Source organism: Salvelinus namaycush, chromosome 1, assembly GCF_016432855.1.
Source record: "Salvelinus namaycush isolate Seneca chromosome 1, SaNama_1.0, whole genome shotgun sequence".
NCBI classification, from domain to species: Eukaryota; Metazoa; Chordata; class Actinopteri; order Salmoniformes; family Salmonidae; genus Salvelinus; species Salvelinus namaycush.
This window is the reverse complement of record NC_052307.1, coordinates 7,167,162-7,190,018: the sequence shown is the minus strand read 5'-3', so window position 1 is coordinate 7,190,018 and position 22,857 is coordinate 7,167,162. Positions and strand designations below refer to the sequence as shown.

The 22,857-nt window shown below is 39.5% G+C and overlaps 1 protein-coding gene across 2 annotated transcripts in view; it reads left to right on the top strand.

Annotated features, from left to right (window-relative positions):
* si:ch73-72b7.1 (netrin receptor UNC5C) overlaps positions 1-22,857 on the top strand; it is a 292,685-nt gene that overhangs the window by 222,793 nt on the left and 47,035 nt on the right. The window contains exons 8-9 of one of the 2 annotated variants that reach the window (XM_038987844.1): positions 6,227-6,283; positions 19,084-19,275. In XM_038987844.1, coding sequence (XP_038843772.1) covers positions 6,227-6,283; positions 19,084-19,275 — 249 coding nt within the window. The remainder of the gene's footprint in view (positions 1-6,226; positions 6,284-19,083; positions 19,276-22,857) is intronic. The other variant, XM_038988248.1, reaches the window with a different exon arrangement.

The window sequence follows — 22,857 nt, the reverse complement described above, 5'->3', positions numbered from 1 at the left end:
TCCCCCATTTTCATCGACCGGTCTGTAGTGGAGCAGGTCGAGAGCGTCAAGTTCCTTGGTGTCCACATCACCAACAAACTATCATGGTTCAAACACACCAAGACATTCGTGAAGAGGACATGACAACCCCTGTTCCCTTCAGGAGACAGAAAATATTTGGCATGGGTCCTCAGAAGTTTGGCCGGGGTAGACCGTCATTGTAAATAAGAATTTGTTCTTAACTGACTTGCCTAGTTAAATAAAAGTTAAATAATATACTGTGTATTTTTTAAATAGTGCCTGTAAACACACAGTCCAGTTTAAAGTAAAAGATGGCAGGCCCGTGTGGCAAAGGGCTTATTTGCATATAGGGCTATTGTAGCTCTGATTGGCTATGGCAATTTTATTTACTGCAGTGTCTATTAATTGTCCAACTGCACGTCCTCATTCCCACTCTATATTGCTATAAAATTTTCACCAATGCCTTACTCTGTCATTCCGAAAAATTCTATGAATTTATGAAAACATGAAAAGGACAATATCTAAGTGCTCACTTGTATTAAAAAAAGGTGTCATATTCTTCCTGGGGGTGTATGTGAACAGATTTTAATAATATTTAATGTGCTAAAACGCTGTCAGTTCCACTTTAAGTTCAAGGTCAAAATACGCATAGCGAGAAGTGCATAAAAAGGGAATTACGTTCCATTTACGCTACCTTGGGTCAGAATTACCCCCCATATGGAACAGTTTTCCTATACGGTGGCCGTATTAGGCCTCAGATTGAGGCTGTCCTAATATGGACACCCTATTTCACTGTAGAAGCTTCACATCAAACTTAAACAATTAAGGTCAATACCTGAGTTATAGACCATGTTTTCAGGAAGTTTATAGAAAAGATAGTGACAAATGATGACGATCATGAGCTAGCGTAACTACGTATGAGCTAGCGTAACTACGTATGAGCTAGCATAATTACCAAGAGCTGACGTAATTACAAACCCTCCGGAATTGTTGAGATTTTTGACAGCGCTGTACCTATATCATGAGCGTTAGAATTAGCAAAGCCTAGCGCTGTTCCTACATCCTGAGTGTTAGCCTTAGGAAAGCCTAGCGCTGTTCCTATATCATGAGCATTAGCCTTAGGATAGCCTAGCGCTGTTCCTATATCATGAGCGTTAGCCTTAGGAAAGCCTAGCGCTGTACCTATATCATGAGCGTTAGCCTTAGGAAAGCCTAGCGCTGTTCCTATATAATGAGCGTTAGCCTTAGGAAAGCCTAGCGCTGTACCTATATCATGAGCGTTAGCCTTAGGAAAGCCTAGCGCTGTACCTATATCATGAGCGTTAGCCTCAGGAAAGCCTAGCGCTGTATCTATATCATGAGCGTTAGCCTTAGGAAAGCCTAGCGCTGTACCTATATCATGAGCGTTAGCCTTAGGAAAGCCTAGCGCTGTACCTATATCATGAGCGTTAGCCTCAGGAAAGCCTAGCGCTGTATCTATATCATGAGCGTTAGCCTTAGGAAAGCCTAGCGCTGTACCTATATCATGAGCGTTAGCCTTAGCATGCATTTACATGATCACTGTGATTGATGGTCATAGGATCCGTCTGTTCATATTTCTTGGCTGCGCAGCGCTGCTGCCCATAGTTTAAATGCTCTCATTGGGCTTGTGAGATCCAGCCGCTGCATTAAGTCCCAGCTAGATGGATGGGGAGTATACTCTGAATATAAAACCCATAACAGTATAGATTTAGCCTCGTTTCCCCAGATTGATTTTTGTGCTTTTAGAGGCTTGAGCCCTGTCTATGTCTGCACTAATAACAGTTTCCTCCAATATTTAGGAGAAATCCATGAGGCTTAAAAGCCTGCAATGCTTCTAATATGATCCTGAAAGCAATACGTATGTAGACCTCATCATCCCACTCTAATGGGTCCATACACTTTGCATCTAGATTGGTACTTTAATATGTTTGCTTTGGAGAAAAAAAACCAGTTTCTGTTGGATTTTGTTGGATTCTATTAGATTGCATCCAGGCTTTGAATAGTTTGTGTATAGGCTGCCTCTAGTATGCCCCTCTCTGTTTCTTCCCAAAACGTAATTGTCTCTTAACTATTCTTATCATTACTTGTTATTATTTCTCTAGTCCATTTCCATGAAATTAGACGTAACTTTACGCTGGGAGGAGTTCATAAAAATTAGATTTTTGGGGGGGGGGGGGGCTTGAAAATGTTGAAAACGAGTGGAGTTGAGTAGTGCTCAATGTCTCTGATAGTGCTGTATAATTGACTTTTCTCCGGCTACTGCACCTACAGGCAGTTTCCTGCTGTCTTCCTCTTTCCCATCTAAAGTTTTCCCATTATAAAACCTGAGTAGTTGAAATCCACTTGACCTCCGTCTGCTTCACCTCAAGTATTTTCCTCTCTCGTCCATTTCTCTGTGTTTGATTTAAGGAGCTTTTGTTGCTTTGCTCTCAGACAGATGCCATTTTTCATCGACCGAGTGTACTAGACAACAAGCACTCTATTAGCATAGAAAACATTCCTTTACTCTGTGCCTATTTCACTTGTGTTTCCTATGAGTCTAGGTTGGAGTTTATTTCAGATGATTCAGATTGAATGAAACACATTTTAAAGACAACTGTACATGTCCAATGCTGCATCATGGCATTGCTTGGTAGTGGTTTGGTACAGTAGTACCACACAAAGTAGAAACACAGTTAAACCTGTATACCGACTTTCAACACAGCGAAATGCAAAAAGGTTAAGTTAAATGCAAGTGGGTTCGTTAAGTGGGTTAGGGTTAGTCTTATCAGTGTGATAGGGTTAGTCTTACCAGTGGGTTAGTCTTACCAGTGGGTTAGGGTTAGTCTTACTAGTGGGTTAGGGTTAGTCTTACTAGTGGGTTAGGGTTAGTCTTACTAGTGGGTTAGGGTTAATCTTACTAGTGGGTGAGGGTTAGTTTTACCAGTGGGTTTGGGTTAGTTTTACTAGTGGGTTAGGGTTAGTCTTACTAGTGGGTTAGGGTTAATCTTACTAGTGGGTTAGGGTTAGTTTTACCAGTGGGTTAGGGTTAGTTTTACCAGTGGGTTAGGGTTAGTTTTACCAGTGGGTTAGGGTTAGTTTTACTAGTGGGTTAGGGTTAGTGTTTAATTTTTTTTATTCAACCTTAATTTAACTAGGCAAGTCAGTTAAGAACAGATTCTTATTTACAATGACGGCCTACAAAAAGGCAAAAGGCCTCCTGCGGGGACAGGGGCCTGGGATTAAAAATAAAAACATAAATACAATATAAATATAGGACAAAACACACATCACAACAGGAGAGACAGCGTTACATAAGAGAACTAAGACAACAACATAACAAGGCAGCAACACATGACAACACAGCATGGTAGCAACACAACATAACAACAACATGGTAGCAATACAACATGGTAGCAGCACAAAACATGGTAGAAACATTATTGGGCACAGACAACAGCACAAAGGGCAAGAAGGTAGAGACAACAATACATCACACAAAGCAGCCATAACTGTCAGTAAGAGTGTCCATGTTACAAGAGTGAATTTACAGTACATGAAGGATGATATTTCTCATGTACACAACATTGAGTCCTAATACCAAGAACTGCAGATTTAGTGAAGAAATGTTGTTAGGGAATGGTGCCCTGTGAAAGGAAGGTATGGTGCAGTGGTCAGAAGACTTTAATAGAATAGGTTTGTCTTTTGGGAGCCTATCTATAAAATAAAGGTTCCTTAGCCTAGACACTTTGACTGCAAAGAAGAGCTATACTTTCTACTGTACATTAACAGTTTTTCATAGTTACACCATATGTACGGTAGATAAATTGGCTACCAAAGTATACACTGCTTCCCTTGTGGTGACTAGCTGACTAGTGGACACAGAGGTTTAGGAGTGGTTGTGCTAGTTTTAGCTAGCTACTCTATAGACTGTCTCAGCGCTGACAACACTTTTGCCACTGAGGAAAGTACAGTAGCGTATAAAGGTCTCTATTTCTCATTGGTTTATGTCCTGTATTTTCCCTCTCTGACTTCAGTCCCTCTATTTCTCATTGGTTTATGTCCTATATTTTCCCTCTCTGACTTCAGTCCCTCTATTTCTCATTGGTTTATATCCTGTATTTTCCCTTTCTGACTTCAGTCCCTCTATTTCTCATTGTTTTATGTCCTGTATTTTCCCTCTCTGACTTCAGTCCCTCTCTTTCTCATTGGTTTATGTCTAGTTGTTATAAACTCCTTTCCCCTTTTTTATTTCAATGTTACGGTGTCCATATTAGTCCTGCTGAGATTGAGGCTGTCCTAATATGGACACCTTACACTGTCTTTCATCTTCTTCTCGTGTTGTTTTTTTAGAATAGGCAACCTGTTATTATACTTGTCTTCCACATCAAGTTCAATGTCATCATCATTGTCTGTCTACAGTGTGATTGTATTGTGATGTGTGCATGTGATCACTTCATAACATCCTGTACAGTCAAGTCAATGTACCGTGTGTCCGTAAGGTCTGTGTGTATAACATCAGATCAAAATCAAATCAAATGTAATTTGTCACATGCGCCGAATACAACAGTGAAATGCTTACTTACAAGCCCTAACCAACAATGCAGTTTAAAAAAAATACAAATACCGAAAAATATACGAATAAGAAATAAAAGTAACAAATAAGCAGAGTAGTGTCAAGATGACACAACGTCCCACAGCTATAAGCCTCAATCTCAAATCAATGGAAAAGCACCATCAAAATGTATTATTTTTTATTACTATCCCCAATTTCGTGGTATCCAATTGGTAGTTACAGTCTTGTCTCTTCGCGTCAACTTCCGTACGGACTCGGGAGAGGCGAAGGTCGAAATTCGTGCATCCTCCGAAACACAACCCGGCCAAGCCTCACTGCTTCTTACCACAATGCCCGCTTAACCTGGAAGCCAGCCGCACCAATGTGTCGGAGGAAACACTGTACACCTGGGGACCGTGTCAGCGTGCATTGCGCCCGGCCCGCCACAGGAGTCGCTAGTGCGCAATGGGACAAGAACAAACTTTGATTTGAAAGTGTATTGTCACATTAAGGGTTGGGATCAGAATAGAAAGAGGAGTGGGAGGCCCGGGTGCACAACTGAGCAAGAGTGCCTAGTTTGAGAAACAGATGCCCCACAAGTCTTCAACTGGCAGCTTCATTAAATAGTACCCGCAAAACACCAGTCTCAATGTCAACAGTTAAGAGGCCACTCCGGGATGCTGGACTTCTAGGCAGAGTTCCTCTGTCCAGTGTCTGTGTTCTTTTGTCCATCTTAATCTTTTATTTTTATTGGCCAGTCTGAGATATGGCTTTTTCTTTGCAACTCTGCCTAGATGGCCAGCATCCCGGTGTCGCCTCTTCACTGTTGACGTTGAGACTGGTGTTTTGCGGGTACTATTTAATGAAGCTGCCAGTTGAGGATTTGTGAGGGGTCTGTTTCTCAAACTAGACACTCTAATGTACTTGTCCTCTTGCTCAGTTGTGCACCGGGGCCTCCCACTCCTCTTTCTATTCTGGTTATAGACAGTTTGCGCTGTTCTGTGAAGGGAGTAGTACACAGCGTTGTACGAGATCTTCAGTTTCTTGGCAATTTCTCGCATGGAATAGCCTTCATTTCTCAGAACAAGAATAGACTGACGAGTTTCAGAAGAAAGTTCTTTGTTTCTTGCCGTTTTGAGCCTGTAATCGAACCCACAAATGCTGATGCTCCAGATACTCAACGAGTCTAAAGAAGGCCAGTTTTATTGCTTCTTTAATCAGAACAACAGTTTTCAGCTGTGCTAATAACCCTTTTGCAAATATGTTTTCTAATGATTAATTCGCCTTTTGAAATTATAAACTTGGATTAGCTAACGCGCCATTGGAACACAGGAGTGGTGGTTGCTGATAATGGGCCTCTGTAAGCATATGTAGCTATTCCATAAAAAATCTGCCGTTTCCAGCTACATTAGTCATTTACAACATTAACAATGTCTACACTGTATTTCTGATCAATTTGATGTTATTTTAATGGACAACAAATTTGCTCTTCTTAGAAAAACAAGATAATTTCTAGGTGACCCCAAACTTTTGAAAGGTAGTGTATATGTTTACATTTTCAGTGACAGGTGACCATTTAGATTTTCTTCTTTTTTGTTGCTCTTTAGTTTTGTTCCATTTGGTTTGATGTTGATTTCACCGTGCCCTCCCCCCCCTTTTCTCCCCCTCAAGGTTCATTATATCAGCTGTCCACTGAGCCTAATGCCGACAGTGATTTGGGATTTTCATGTGAGTTGGTGTCTTTTTTTGTTTTCCCTTCCCCCTCTCCCCCCCCTCTCTTATTTTGTTGATTGATTTGGGTCCTCTTGAGTTTTCCCCCCTATGTCATGCCATACCACCTATTCCTTAAGGTTACAGTGTTCCCCTCCTTGATGATTCTCCTAGTGCCTCCTCCTCCAGTCAGCTCCACTATACTGGTCTCTAGTGTCTCCTTCTCCACTCAGCCCCAGTATACTGGTCTCTAGTGTCAGAGAGGTCCCAGTCTCTCTGCGCTATTACAGCCTCCTCATCTTGATGTGTGAGAGAGTTTTACTCTAGGACTCTATGAGCGTATATATTAAACATAATAATCATTCTCAGGATTTCATTGCCAGATAATTTGTTCTCATTTTCTTTTCATGTTCAAAGACATCTATTAATCTAAGTTAAACATCCTGACTCTGGCGATTTGTGGCTCCTAGTTTTATCATCAAAGCGGGGAGATATATGTGAAATAACTGTAGGGAGGTGGATGGGATGTGGGAGAGCATTGTACTATAGGATGAGATGTTCCAGACCATCTTTATTCTACCACTATTTAGGTATTTGTGTCATGAAGGAAATATGTCACATTGTATATAACATAATACATAGTATAATATATATAATAGTATAAAGTCAAACAGTTTTTAAGTTCGAATTACTCATTTTATATAACATGTACAACATTACAGTAACATGTACCGCAATACAGTAACATGTACAGTAACATGTACAGTAATACAGTAACATGTGCAGTAATACAGTAGCATGTTCATTAACATGTTCAGTAATACAGTGACATGTACAGTAATACAGTAACATGTACAGTAACATGTTCAGTAATACAGTAACATATACAGTAAGATGTACAGTAATACAGTAATATGTACAGTAATACAGTAACATGTACAGTAATACAGTAACATGTACAGTGACATGTACAGTAATACAGTAAAATGTACAGTAACATGTACAGTAATACAGTAACATGTACAGTGGCACAGTAACATGTTCAGTAATACAGTAACATGTTCAGTAATACAGTAACATGTACAGTGATACCGTACCATATACGGTAACCTGTGCAGTGATACAGGAACATGTACAGTAATACAGTAACATGTACGGTAACATGTACAGTAATACAGTAACATGTACAGTAACATGTACAGTAATACAGTAACATGTACGGTAATGTGTACTGTAATACAGTAACATGTACAGCAATACAGTAACATGTACGGTAACATGTACAGCAATACAGTAACATGTACGGTAACATGTACAGTAATACAGTAACATGTACGGTAACATGTACAGTAATACAGTAACATGTATGGTAACATGTACAGTAATACAGTAACATGCACAGTAATACAGTAACATGTACAGTAATACAGTAATATGTTCAGTAATACAGTAACATGTACAGTAATACAGTAACATGTATAGTAGTCAGTATTTAATAAGTCAAGGATGCGTCCCCTCACTATTAATTCAGTAACCCATTAAGACCTAGGCTACAGTGTCAACTAGATACACTCATTTAGCTAGCTTTTCACTAAACCAGCTTTAAAGGAAATTCATTTTTCAGAAGAGATTAGCAATATTTTCTCATTTATCTTTCTTGCTAGCACTGATTTCAGAAATAGCTTCTCTTTTTGACAACAGTTGTATTGCCAATTACTGTGATGTGATTGTCTGACCTACCTTAGTTGAATGCACTGATTGTAAGAATGTCAAAAATGACTCAAATGTAGAAATTATATATACAGGATGTCATACTCACAGCAGTAAACCTACGAAAGGAGCCAAATGTTGGCAGGGTGTTAGGAGCTAGATTTTGCTAGGGGGGTCAGAGATGGGCGCTAGATGTTGCTAGGGGTGTCAGATAGGACCTGGATGTTGCTAGAGGTGTCAGGTAAGACCTAGATGTTGCTAGAGGTGTCAGATAGGACCTAGATGTTAGTAGCGGTGTCAGGTAAGACCTAGATGTTGCTAGAGGTGTCAGAGATGGGAGATAGATGTTGCTAGGGGTGTCAGAGATGGGAGCTAGATGTTGCTAGGGGTGTCAGATAGGACCTAGATGTTGCTAGGGGTGTCAGATAGGACCTAGATGTTAGTAGCGGTGTCAGGTAAGACCTAGATGTTGCTAGGGGTGTCAGATAGGACCTAGATGTTAGTAGCAGTGTCAGGTAAGACCTAGATGTTGCTAGAGGTGTCAGAGATGGGAGCTAGATGTTGCTAGGGGTGTCAGAGATGTGAGCTAGATGTTGCTAGGGGTGTCAGAGATGTGAGCTAGATGTTGCTAGGGGTGTCAGAGCTTTGAGCTAGATGTTGCTAGAGGTGTCAGAGATGGGAGATAGATGTTGCTAGGGGTGTCAGAGATGGGAGCTAGATGTTGCTAGGGGTGTCAGAGATGTGAGCTAGATGTTGCTAGGGGTGTCAGAGCTTTGAGCTAGATGTTGCTAGGGGTGTCAGAGATGGGAGCTAGATGTTGCTAGGGGTGTCAGAGATGTGAGCTAGATGTTGCTAGGGGTGTCAGAGCTTTGAGCTAGATGTTGCTAGAGGTGTCAGAGATGGGAGATAGATGTTGCTAGGGGTGTGCTGGTGCCTTCCAAGTCATACAAATTCACTCCTCATTATTCAGTGACCCACATGAAAGTATTTGCTTCACCTCTGGTATCAATGCTGGGATTAGCCAATGGGGATTACCCTGACAGAAGCCAGCACTCTCTCTCCCTCCAGTTTGTGTAGCTACCTACGTCCACTTCAGAGCTAGTCTGGATGCAGATCAGGTACTTGCAGCTAGCTGCGTTAGCTTCCCTTGTCTCAATCTGCCTAGCGGGACAGAAAGAAAAGTCCAGTAATCAATAGAGGGGGGATTGAGACCCAGAGCCGTTGCTTCCGTGGCGTGTACGTGCTACCCTCAGGGGCAGCAGAGGTTGCCAGGTAATCAGACCTTGTTACCCTCAGCCCCACTGGCTGTGCATAAGCCATCTGCATAGTGTCTTAATTAGAGGCAAGGCTTGGTCGATGGGATCAATCTGATCTCATGACTCGTTCATGACAGTGTTTCCGTCCCTCCACCCTGCATGCACAAAGCCTGACGTGTGTTTGTGTGTGGTGGATCTAGCTCCCAGCGACTGTCAGAAAGAACAAATGTTGAAGATGGAGCGTCCCCCTCACACATGATTGATCAACCCAGTCAGTGGGATTTCGTCTACTGGACTGTCTCGTCAGTCAACCATGTTTCTGAAAGGGCAACAATGGAAAATTCGTGATTGAGAGAAGATAGATGTTTAATCCAGATCCAATTTAGAGGAGAACCCAGTGGACTATTGTTGACACGCCACATGTGATCAGGTCTAGGAGACATTAATGGTTTTGACAGTATAGGACAGTTGCTGTAGGATGGAGGACAGTTTAGTATCTCCCCACTGATGGTTAAGGTTAGGATTGCGGGAGGGGAAGCTGATGCTAGATTTGTACCTAGGGGAAGTATAGCAGGACAGTGAAGGCTGTTGGGGGGTCAGATATTTCTGCCTGGTGCAGAGGCTGCAGTAGAGGGAGAAATAATGACTTTTAACAAGTTATAATTCTGACACCAGAGATAAAGGAACCGAGTGCAGGGAATATAGCCCAGGCTATCTCAACATTATATAGTATATGTAGGTAATATAGCCCAGGCTATCACAACATTAAATAGTATATGTAGGGAATATAGCCCAGGCTATCACATCATTATATAGTATATGTAGGGAATATAGCCCAGGCTATCACAACATTACATAGTATATGTAGGGAATATAGCCCAGGCTATCTCAACATTATATAGTATATGTAGGGAATATAGCCCAGGCTATCTCAACATTATATAGTATATGTAGGTAATATAGCCCAGGCTATCACAACATTATATAGTATATGTAGGGAATATAGCCCAGGCTATCTCAACATTATATAGTATATGTAGGTAATATAGCCCAGGCTATCACAACATTAAATAGTATATGTAGGGAATATAGCCCAGGCTATCACAACATTATATAGTATATGTAGGGAATATAGCCCAGGCTATCACAACATTATATAGTATATGTAGGTAATATAGCCCAGGCTATCACAACATTAAATAGTATATGTAGGGAATATAGCCCAGGCTATCACATCATTATATAGAATATGTAGGGAATATAGCCCAGGCTATCTCAACATTATATAGTATATGTAGGGAATATAGCCCAGGCTATCACAACATTACATAGTATATGTAGGGAATATAGCCCAGGCTATCACAACATTATATAGTATATGTAGGGAATATAGCCCAGGCTATCTCAACATTATATAGTATATGTAGGGAATATAGCCCAGGCTATCACAACAGTATATAGTATATGTAGGGAATATAGCCCAGGCTATCTCAACATTATATAGTATATGTAGGGAATATAGCCCAGGCTATCACAACAGCATATGGTATATGTACCGTGTCATATAATTGCTACATTTACTGTCAATATAGTATTAAAAATAGTTTTACAGGTTGTATTTTGGCAATTAATTTTTGCGATGCGAAAATTGGGTCACGAGTCAGACAACCTGGTTCAATTTGGGCAACGAGCTAAAACCAGTTGAGAACCACTGATATATAGTGTATGTACACTCAACTAGGAACTATTGTTGTCACTGAGATTAAGAATTGAACAGACTAAGTCGTAGCTATATAGTTAATATATAGTTAATATGTCAAATATCATCTGTAACATGATAGGAGGTAGAGTTAGTGTCTCTCTGCCCTTCTTCCTATTCAGGTGAGATCTTAACGGTGTCTAGTTTCCATAATGGTTCCAGGGCTCTGGGGTGAAGTTTCCCCTAGGTATAGATCTTGGATCAGCTTCCCCAAACCGTATCTTAGCCATTAGTGGGTGAAATACAAAACTGACCCAAGATCCAGCGGGAACAAATGTGGTTTATATCTCCCTCTAGTGACTGGAGGTTATCAGTGCCCCTTGTGTAAATCTCAGTTGCAATTTTAAGATCTATGATCTGGGTTATTGTCAATATTGTGATGAAATCCTGCCTGTATGACAGATTTGACTTTATGACTGAGTGTTTCTTGTTCCCTTTCTTCATACCAATAACTGCAGACAAAATCTAGCCTTACTGAAAACGCCATAGATGAAGAGACAAGTGGCATAACTAAACATGTTTGAAATGTCGCTTGTACTAGACATGTGTTTCCTCCTTGATGCTCAGCCATGTATTCTGGTCATGTTCTCCGCTGAGTCCTTTGAAGCCTTTTAGCCACCCATTTAGCAGCTCAGTCAACCCATCTATAAAAACTTTATGTGTCTGCCTCGGTTTGATATAAAACTTGTGTATGAAAATGTCACTTTTGGACATTTTCAGGCCTATTAAAGGTGCTACACATAGGATTCATTTGTATTGTAATTTCAGAAAATGTCCATAATATATCTGCAGTAATAGTGGAACGATAGTGTTTTACAGTATTACTTATCCCGCAGTGTTGTGATTGGCTGTGATATTCACCTCTTGACTTCTCCAGCAGGAGCGGCTATCTGTTGTCAAAATGGGAAAGCTGTTTTGAGTTTGTGGCTGTGTTATCTAGTGGAAATTGGGTCAAGTGGCCAATGTAGAAATTGACCTGTCATTTTCTGGTTGCTAAAATTCTACACTGTTAGCTCTGTTTCAGTTCATGTGAGAGAACAAACACTGAATAGAGTAGCGAATCATTGTACCATCTATGAGTAGAAGTTCACAGTGCTCGTTCGGTGGGTAAGCAAATGCTCCTACCACTGTCTCTCCCAAGCATCTTTGACCAGTGTTTTTGGTTTACTGCCCTGCAAACTGCTAGGAGTAACTTGCGAGTTGGTGATTTCCCACTCGTTTAGTCAAGTTCAGCCAGGATACATACAGTGAGTAAGTCCTCCGCCTTCTCTCTATTTATAGTAGTGGTGCATGTGTGATCAAGTCTGTTTCCTGTGCGTGTTTGCCGTTTCACTGGCGGCACTTCATTTCAGGAGGTGGGGTGTGGGTTGTGTTTGCGAACTCATTTTAGTTCACAACAAGCTCAATGCAGAAGAGGAACAAAAGGCTTGATGATTTAAACACAGTTTGTTACGAAGTCGGAGGTGGAGGAGCTGAAGGGTGGGAATGTCACCAGCCAGACCTCATTCAAAACCATGTCTGAGGATTTAGCAATCTTCCAAACAACACCATGTCTGAGGATTTATCTTCCAAACAACCCTTTAACAAACACTCTTCCAAAGGAGCGTAGATCGAAAACCAATCGAGGCACAATAACATTTTAATGGATGGAATTGAGGATGTAAAGACAAAACTCCTGGCAGATCAACTCAAACTGGATCCTAAACTCATTGAGATGGAGAGGGTGAATAGGAATGGCACTTTCTTCCCTGATGGACGGCCCAGATCTATAGTGGTGAAACTGCTCAGGTTCAAAGACGAGGAGGAGATTTTCAGGAGAGCCAAGTGCATGAAGAGAATCAAAATCTTCATCAATGAAGACTTCTCCAAAAAGGTTTGCCTCAAAAGAAAGGAACTGCTGCCACGACTAATTGAAGAACGAAAGAAAGGCAACATCGCATAGCTGAAGTATGATCAGCTGGTCGTTCACTCCCCTCTCGTAGGCCTATGGCAAATGACTCAGCTATAGTCCACTGATTTCACACACACACACATTTACTCTACTTTGTTCATGTGTTTCACCTAACCTGGTGACCAAAAACACACATTGCTCTAAATGTCATAACTCTCTGAAGTCTTCAGTGGTGTTACGTGGACTGTGTCAATGTGCATTCCACAGGAAGTGCCCCCCTATTGATATAACTAACACAAATGTGTGGTTGTATTGGATATGTGAGGCATACACTTCTATGTTTCTGTTCCACTCTCCGGATGATTCCCACTCTGTATCTCTCTTAGTTGGGCAGGAAATCAACCCTGGTAACATGGTCTTCAACCCGTGAGATATTCATGAATTCATGAAGTGAACAATACATATAATGATTGTTGATCCAGATTCAAGTTTCCTGAAATTGACCAGAGACGAGTATCACTTGTGATTACTATAATGTTAAACTGCTATACAGGTTGTTCAATTGTTTATCTAATTAATTCCAAGACAAGCTTATTTTCTACTTTTTAATTTGAACGTTCGCAGTCTTCCTAAAAAAAAAAAAAAACCTTGTTCATTATCTGTCTTCTCTCAGAATGTTCCATTGTTGCCATTTCAGAAACATGGTTGACTGAAGAGACAACCACGCTTTATGACATGTCTCCGTATAATGCTGTTCACCGCTGTAGAACATCAAGAGTGGGAGGAGTAGGGTACATGTCTGCTTACTCTTTTTTTAATACATATTTCAATTCTGTATGTCACCACCGCTTTCCCTTAGTTAAATCATGTAAGAGAGCAGCAGAAGGGTTTTGGAAACCTTGGTTTATAACCAGTCTCAAGTAGTATAAAAAGTCTCACAAATCCCTCTATCCTGAATTCTACAAATTACAAAAAGTATAAGAACAAATGTACTCACCTACTTTGGATATTCCCCAAAATACTAACAAATTCCAAGAATCATTAAATAATATAAAGTCAACTTGTAAGATCATCAATCAACAGTTGACTGAGAAAAATACATGTACAACTATCCCATATCAATGTGTTGTTGGAAATAAGACCTATAGTGATCCTGGTGTTATTTCATGTCAATTTCATTTTTTTTGTGAATGTGGGTTCCTCTCTGTAATCACGCCCAAATCACACCCTGACCAAACCAAAATAGAGACATAAAAAGCTCTCTTAGGTCAGGGCGTGACACTGGTACTGTTCCTAAAAATAAAAAAAATGGCTAAAGTTATCTCACTTTATGAATCTGGGGATCCAATATCTTTTACAGATTATTGGCCAATATCTGTACTACAAAAAATGTATGGATTTCGTAAAAAACTACTTCATAGATATGGCTCTTTTGCAACTTGTAGATAAAATCTTTACAGCCCTGAACAACAATGAATACACTCTTGGCATCTTTTTAGATTTATCCAAAGCCTTTGATCATTAAATATTACTTTCTAAATTGTATTATTACGGTTTTCATGATTATACATATAATTGGTTATATAGTTATGTTTATGATAGAGAACAATGTGTTTATGCAAACGGCTGTGCATCTACCAGAGCTAAGATGTCCTGTGGAGTGCCACACGGTTCGATAATTGGACCTTTGTTATTTTTAATATATATCTATGGCCTTGCTGCTGGGTCTTCTACCGTACTTCCCGTTCTCTTTGCTGATGATACCAATTAGATTTTCACACTTTTTATTCACAAATTAAAGAAGCCAACTCAGGCATTGCCAAATCTTCTCAATGGTTCTAGATAAACAAATGATCTTTAAATGTAAATTCATTCTAATCACTAGTAATAATAAGAAATATTGTATACAAAAAAATGGCCAGAATCTTAATTGGTGGGAATGAAATGGAACAAGTTCTATTTGATGAAGAGTTATCCGTAAAGATCCTGTTCAATTTGTCTGCAGCACAGTGATGATATCTGTTGGTATCATCAGAAAGATGATCAGGCTTGCTTCCTATCTCGATACTATAGCTTAATTTACACATATATTAGTTACTGTAGTATTGGCTGGGCCAGTACATATGCCTCCTACCTACACAAATTACTCATCATACAAAAAACATTTGCAAAACTAGTCACCTGCCTCTAATTACCTGGCTCCATCTGCACCTTTGTTTAAGAAACTCTATCTTGTCTCTTTACCACATTAATGTTCGGCAATTATGCACTTTCATCTACAAATACTCATACCGCCGAGACAGTTTACCTAAACCCTTCAATGGATTATTCCAGGTTAATTCTGAAATCTGTCTGTTCAACATACAAGACATTACGATAACCTTCACCCTCCCCACTGCCGCACCTCAAATAGTCAATTCCCTAACATATACAGAGGTACCATACTCTGGAATTCATATCTTCACATTGCCAAAACATCATCATCATCATCATCCATCAATAACTTCAAGCGAAGACTGGGGGTCAGACTGGGGGTCAGCCTGATTAACCAAACTACCCAGTAATCTCATCCATGAAGACTGGGGATCAGCTTGATGAACCAAACTACAGAGTAATCTCCTCCATGAAGACTAGTGGTCAGCCTGATGAACCAAACTACCCAGTAATCTCCTCCATGAAGACTGGGGGTCAGCCTGATGAACCAAACTACCCAGTAATCTCCTCCATGAAGACTGGGGGTCAGCCTGATGAACCAAACTACCCAGTAATCTCCTCCATGAAGACTGGTGGTCAGCCTGATGAACCAAACTACCCAGTAATCTCCTCCATGAAGACTGGGGGTCAGCCTGATGAACCAAACTACCCAGTAATCTCCTCCATGAAGACTGGGGGTCAGCCTGATGAACCAAACTACCCAGTAATCTCCTCCATGAAGACTGGTGGTCAGCCTGATGAACCAAACTACCCAGTAATCTCCTCCATGAAGACTGGGGGTCAGCCTGATGAACCAAACTACCCAGTAATCTCCTCCATGAAGACTGGGGGTCAGCCTGATGAACCAAACTACCCAGTAATCTCCTCCATGAAGACTGGTGGTCAGCCTGATGAACCAAACTACCCAGTAATCTCCTCCATGAAGACTGGGGGTCCGCCTGATGAACCAAACTACCCAGTAATCTCCTCCATGAAGACTGGGGGTCAGCCTGATGAACCAAACTACCCAGTAATCTCCTCCATGAAGACTGGGGGTCAGCCTGATGAACCAAACTACCCAGTAATCTCCTCCATGAAGACTGGGGGTCAGCCTGATGAACCAAACTTCCCAGTAATCTCCTCCATGAAGACTGGGGGTCATCCTGATGAACCAAACTACCCAGTAATCTCCTCCATGAAGACTGGGGGTCAGCCTGATGAACCAAACTTCCCAGTAATCTCCTCCATGAAGACTGGGGGTCATCCTGATGAACCAAACTACTCAGTAATCTCCTCCATGAAGACTGGGGGTCAGCCTGATGAACCAAACTACCCAGTAATCTCCTCCATGAAGACTGGTGGTCAGCCTGATGAACCAAACTAGCCAGTAATCTCCTCCATGAAGACTGGGGGTCAGCCTGATGAACCAAACTACCCAGTAATCTCCTCCATGAAGACTGGGGGTCAGCCAGATGAACCAAACTACTTAGTAATCTCCTCCATGAAGACTGGCGGTCAGCCTGATGAACCAAACTACCCAGTAATCTCCTCCATGAAGACTGGGGGTCAGCCTGATGAACCAAACTACCCAGTAATCTCCTCCATGAAGACTGGGGGTCAGCCTGATGAACCAAACTACCCAGTAATCTCCTCCATGAAGACTGGGGGTCAGCCTGATGAACCAAACTACCCAGTAATCTCCTTCATATAGACTCTCCCACACTCACATGCACACACACATTTAACCAAAACAAATATTCTTTTTTTCATGATTACTGATCAATTAGTTTATAATCAGAAGGTTGTGTTATCTGTTTTAACAAATCTTTATATATTTTTTTACTTTATATATTGTATATTGTTTTTCTTTGTGGTGTGGTTTTCTTATAAGCCTCTGTATTGTTGTCTATCACTTGTTTTCTTTGGTGCAAATACATTTGACTTAAATCTAAATATTTTCAATAACTACAAATGTCGTTTTTACAGCTGTTTGAAGCTAGTGGACCAAAACCGAAAGTGAAACTCTCAAGTGCTCGTCTCCACCATGTTATGGGGAAATGGGATACAGGAGAGGAGGGAGATTTGTTTTGAATGAAGCCTAGTGCTGTTGCAAATATTTTGGTGAAATTAAGGAAAGATGTCAGGGTTCTCGTGAAATCATTCATAGCCTCATTAAATAAAGGAGTGTGTCTCGTGTGATAGGTGTGTGTGTATGTTTATTCAAATTAGCAACTGTTGCTAATCTATTCTAACAGTTTGAAATAAATCCTTGCCTGTTGACTTTGGCTTCCTGTCTGTAATGCTGGCGCTGACCTGCCCAGTCATGTTTGCCTACAGTGACATCTCCATTGCGAGAAATGAAATGCTGCAAATTCTAATAACATTTTCACACTGCTGAGACAATCCGAGCTGAACCGAGCTGTACTGTGCTGCCTGTTACGCAATCCATCCACCACAGTGGCTGGAACCGTGCTGGAAAAGACAATGTGAACAGATCATGTCCAAGCCAGCACAGTACGTTCGGTTCAGCCCAGGGCTGACCCCATTTAGTCGACTGGTCGATTGATTGGTCAAAAGGCTGTAGATCGACTGAGATCTTTTTAGTCGAGCAGTGGCAAATATATTTTTACAAAATTATGGAACACAAGACACCTGTCTGAGTGGACTAATCCATTGTGAAGGCCTTGGGGATGACACACCAGTATCACATTTACTGTTAATTACTATAATTTCTAATCTACAATGTTTGTATGGTTATGGTAATTTCTGTTAATGCATTCAATATATTATTACAGTCTTACCGTTGTCATTGTAGGAGTGGACACGTTGTTTGCACAGTGCACAACCTAGGATACACTATTTAATTCCATTTATAAGTTGTCAATTTATTAAGTGTCTTTTGTTTGAAGGCTCCTGTCATTCCTGAGTAAGTACACGCACCTGATTACACATAGAACTAGGACTAGTCTACCTGGCCTGTGTGCAAATGTAGGCCTATAAATGTTCCCATTTCGGGATCTGATACTGTTTCTGATTGTCGTAACTCACCATCTCTGTGGAGCTTCTCAAAGTCATTTTTTCTTCACCTCAAAAACCAAGTCAAATAAGTCTGTTTTTACATCCACTGAGAATGACAATAGTTCCTCAACGTATCCTATTGGAAACATCTTTCCAGCTCTCTCCCTTTCGATAACCACTCAGCGTGAAAGGGGGAAGAAATGTCATTCTCTGATCAGGTGGAAATGAAAAAGGCCTAGCTGATTACATGTTATCCCTTGAGCAAATAGAGTAGAGCTAATAGTTGATACGTTGTCTCAAATGCCTTGCAGACAGGCCATGCATAGCCAACGTGATTTACAGGATATTTATTTTTATCAAGATGTTTTCTAACTGTGGGCTGCAATGTTTTTATTACTTTTAGATTTGTATCATTTTAATTAGATATACTTTTGATTAATCACATGACATTGATTTTGAGATATGAAGACTTTATTATGAATGAAATTAAACTGTTCCACGAAAAAAGCATATGAAGATCATAACTGGCATGCAGATCAGTAGAAATGGTAGGATAACTTGGCACTCCGAATGGAAAAGGTCGCCGACCGCTACTTATTACGGGCAACTTGGCAGAATGTGTGGAAGCCATCAGCAGCGGGCATCGGGAGGAGGAGGAGGGTCGGGTAGGGAACAGGTTTTTTTCTTTTGATTAGACTATATTGGTCTATGGCTCCCTCTTTAGTAATTTGTGTGTCTTCATTTTTAATTGCAGTGCTTAAAGCATCAGGCAAAGTATCCTACATATATTTGATTTAATTCAAACACATAGAGTGTGTCTATATATGGAGAAATGCATGTTATAATATTTCAACCAATCGATTGGTTGATCGAACAGATTACTCTCAGTCGACCAAGACAGCCCTAGTTCAGCCTTGTAGTAGGAATCAGGTTTAATTTAAACCTCCCCAGGTTCTCATTGTGTCCCTCCCTCTCTGTGTCTCTGTCACAGCGGCCCCCAGCACAGAAAACATGGCGCTCTACGTAGGCATCGTCATCGCTGTCATAATGTGTCTGGTCATCTCCGTCATCGTGGCGCTCTTCGTCTACCGGAAAACCCACCGGGACTTTGACTCTGACATCATCGACTCATCAGCCCTCAACGGAGGCTTCCAGTCGGTCAATATAAAGACGGCTCGCTCAGGTGAGTAGGATGTGGGGCGGTGACTAGGTCCTCGCTTAGCCTGTGTACCAGACCTGTTTGTGCCATCATTCCAGTCCTTGCCACTCCTTGTCATATGCCAGTAGTGGAAGGATAGCACAAACAGGTCTGGTACCCAGGCTATTTCTAGCTGTGCTCTTATCGTTGCATCTTCAGACAATGGTTCAGTTTGGGATGTCTTTCTGGTTACACTTTATTTCATGATATATAGATTACCCATATTTACTAAGAAATGACATGGTATAGAATACCCATATTTATTAAGAAATGACATGGTATAGATTACCCATATTTACTAAGAAATGACATGGTATAGAATACCCATATTTACTAAGAAATGACATGGTATAGATTACCCATATTTACTAAGAAATGACATGGTATAGAATACCCATATTTACTAAGAAATGACATGGTATAGATGACCCATATTTACTAAGAAATGACATGGTATAGAATACCCATATTTACTAAGAAATGACATGGTATAGATGACCCATATTTACTAAGAAATGACATGGTATAGATTACCCATATTTACTAAGAAATGACATGGTATAGATTACCCATATTTACTAAGAAATGACATGGTATAGATTACCCATATTTACTAAGAAATGACATGGTATAGATGACCCATATTTACTAAGAAATGACATGGTATAGATTACCCATATTTACTAAGAAATGACATGGTATAGATGACCCATATTTACTAAGAAATGACATGGTATAGATTACCCATATTTACTAAGAAATGACATGGTATAGATTACCCATATTTACTAAGAAATGACATGGTATAGATTACCCATATTTACTAAGAAATGACATGGTATAGATTACCCATATTTACTAAGAAATGACATGGTATAGAATACCCATACTAACTAAGAAATGACATGGTATAGATTACCCATATTTACTAAGAAATGACATGGTATAGATGACCCATATTTACTAAGAAATGACATGGTATAGATTACCCATATTTACTAAGAAATTACATGGTATAGATTACCCATATTTACTAAGAAATGACATGGTATAGATTACCCATATTTACTAAGAAATTACATGGTATAGATTACCCATATTTACTAAGAAATGACATGGTATAGATTACCCATATTTACTAAGAAATGACATGGTATAGATTACCCATACTAACTAAGAAATGACATGGTATAGATTACCCATACTAACTAAGAAATGACATGGTATAGATTACCCATATTTACTAAGAAATGACATGGTATAGATTACCCATATTTACTAAGAAATGACATGGTATAGATTACCCATACTAACTAAGAAATGACATGGTATAGATTACCCATATTTACTAAGAAATGACATGGTATAGATTACCCATATTTACTAAGAAATTACATGGTATAGATTACCCATATTTACTAAGAAATTACATGGTATAGATTACCCATACTAACTAAGAAATTACATGGTATAGATGACCCATACTTACTCACAAATTACATGGTATAGATTACCCATATTTACTAAGAAATGACACGGTATAGAATACCCATATTTACTAAGAAATGACATGGTATAGATGACCCATATTTACTAAGAAATGACATGGTATAGATGACCCATATTTACTAAGAAATGACATGGTATAGATTACCCATATTTACTAAGAAATTACATGGTATAGATGACCCATACTTACTCACAAATGACATGGTATAGATTACCCATATTTACTAAGAAATTACATGGTATAGATTACCCATATTTACTAAGAAATTACATGGTATAGATTACCCATACTAACTAAGAAATTACATGGTATAGATTACCCATACTTACTAAGAAATTACATGGTATAGAATACCCATACTAACTAAGAAATTACATGGTATAGATTACCCATATTTACTAAGAAATTAAATGGTAAAGATTACCCATATTTACTAAGAAATTACATGGTATAGATTACCCATATTTACTAAGAAAGTACATGGTAAAGATTACCCATATTTACTAAGAAATTACATGGTATAGATTACCCATATTTACTAAGAAAGTACATGGTAAAGATTACCCATATTTACTAAGAAATTACATGGTATAGATGACCCATATTTACTAAGAAATTACATGGTATAGATGACCCATATTTACTAAGAAATTACATGGTATAGATTACCCATATTTACTAAGAAATGACATGGTATAGATTACCCATATTTACTAAGAAATGACATGGTATAGATGACCCATATTTACTAAGAAATGACATGGTATAGAATACCCATATTTACTAAGAAATGACATGGTATAGATTACCCATATTTACTAAGAAATGACATGGTATAGAATACCCATATTTACTAAGAAATGACATGGTATAGAATACCCATATTTACTAAGAAATGACATGGTATAGATTACCCATATTTACTAAGAAATGACATGGTATAGAATACCCATACTTACTAAGAAATGACATGGTAATAGAAATGGTTATTACACTGCAGTGATGTAGTTAAATCACTAAACCTCCAGTCCGAGTTGAGTTCCAAGTCCCTAGTGTAAGTTACTTTCTCAATGTAATCTGTTACAGTTACTAGTTACCTGTCCAAAATTGTAATCAGTAACGTAACTGTTGGATTACCTCAGTAACGTAATCTGATTACATTCAGTTACTTTTAGATTACAGCAGTTGCACCATTGTAAGACATAGCTTGGACTGTAGCCTACAAAGCCCATTCCTGCTCTTTTCCCACGATTCATCAAACACATTTAGTGTGTCATCATAGTGGTCTCTGACTAGTGGTCAGACTCGCTCAGGTGGAACAAATTAAAACTTTCGCCTTTTTTCAATGCTGATTTGAATGTCATTGAGAAAACATCCTTTCTGAATTTAAAAGTAATCTTCGAAGTAATCATTTAGTTTTTCAATAATATCTGTAATCTGATTACAATATTTTAGCTTGTAACGTAACGGATTACAGTTGCCATTTATTTGTAATCCCTTACATGTAACAGATTACATGTTATCCGTTACTCCCTAACCCTGCTCACAAGCTACTTTTCATTAGTGTTGTAAGGCTAATTAGATAATACAGCTATGTAACATTTGCTGCTGCAGCTAGTATGTTGAATTATGCAAAATATATTTTTCTGACAACAAAGTCATAACCGGTTGAGTCCATGTCCGAATCACCACTGGTCCGAGTTGGCGTCATGAAAATCTTGACTTGAGTCTGAATCAAGTCTGATTCCTGTACTCGAGTACTAAAACACTGTTACACTGTATGAATTACTATATGGGGGGGGGGGTTCATTAAATCAACCTCACCAAGCACCATTTGGTACTAGGTAGTTACCATTTGTGTGCAGAGGTTTTTGAAGCCAAAATGTCCTATTAGACACCAGGTGAAGGCTAGTGAAGACAGTACAGTAAAATAAAGTGCTATAATTCTTCAGACAGCGTGATATGTAGTAACACAGTGTGTTTCAGTATGTTAATAAGAATATGAATTGCTAGTTAACTGCTTATTTAATCTAGATATACACTAATGTAACCATAAT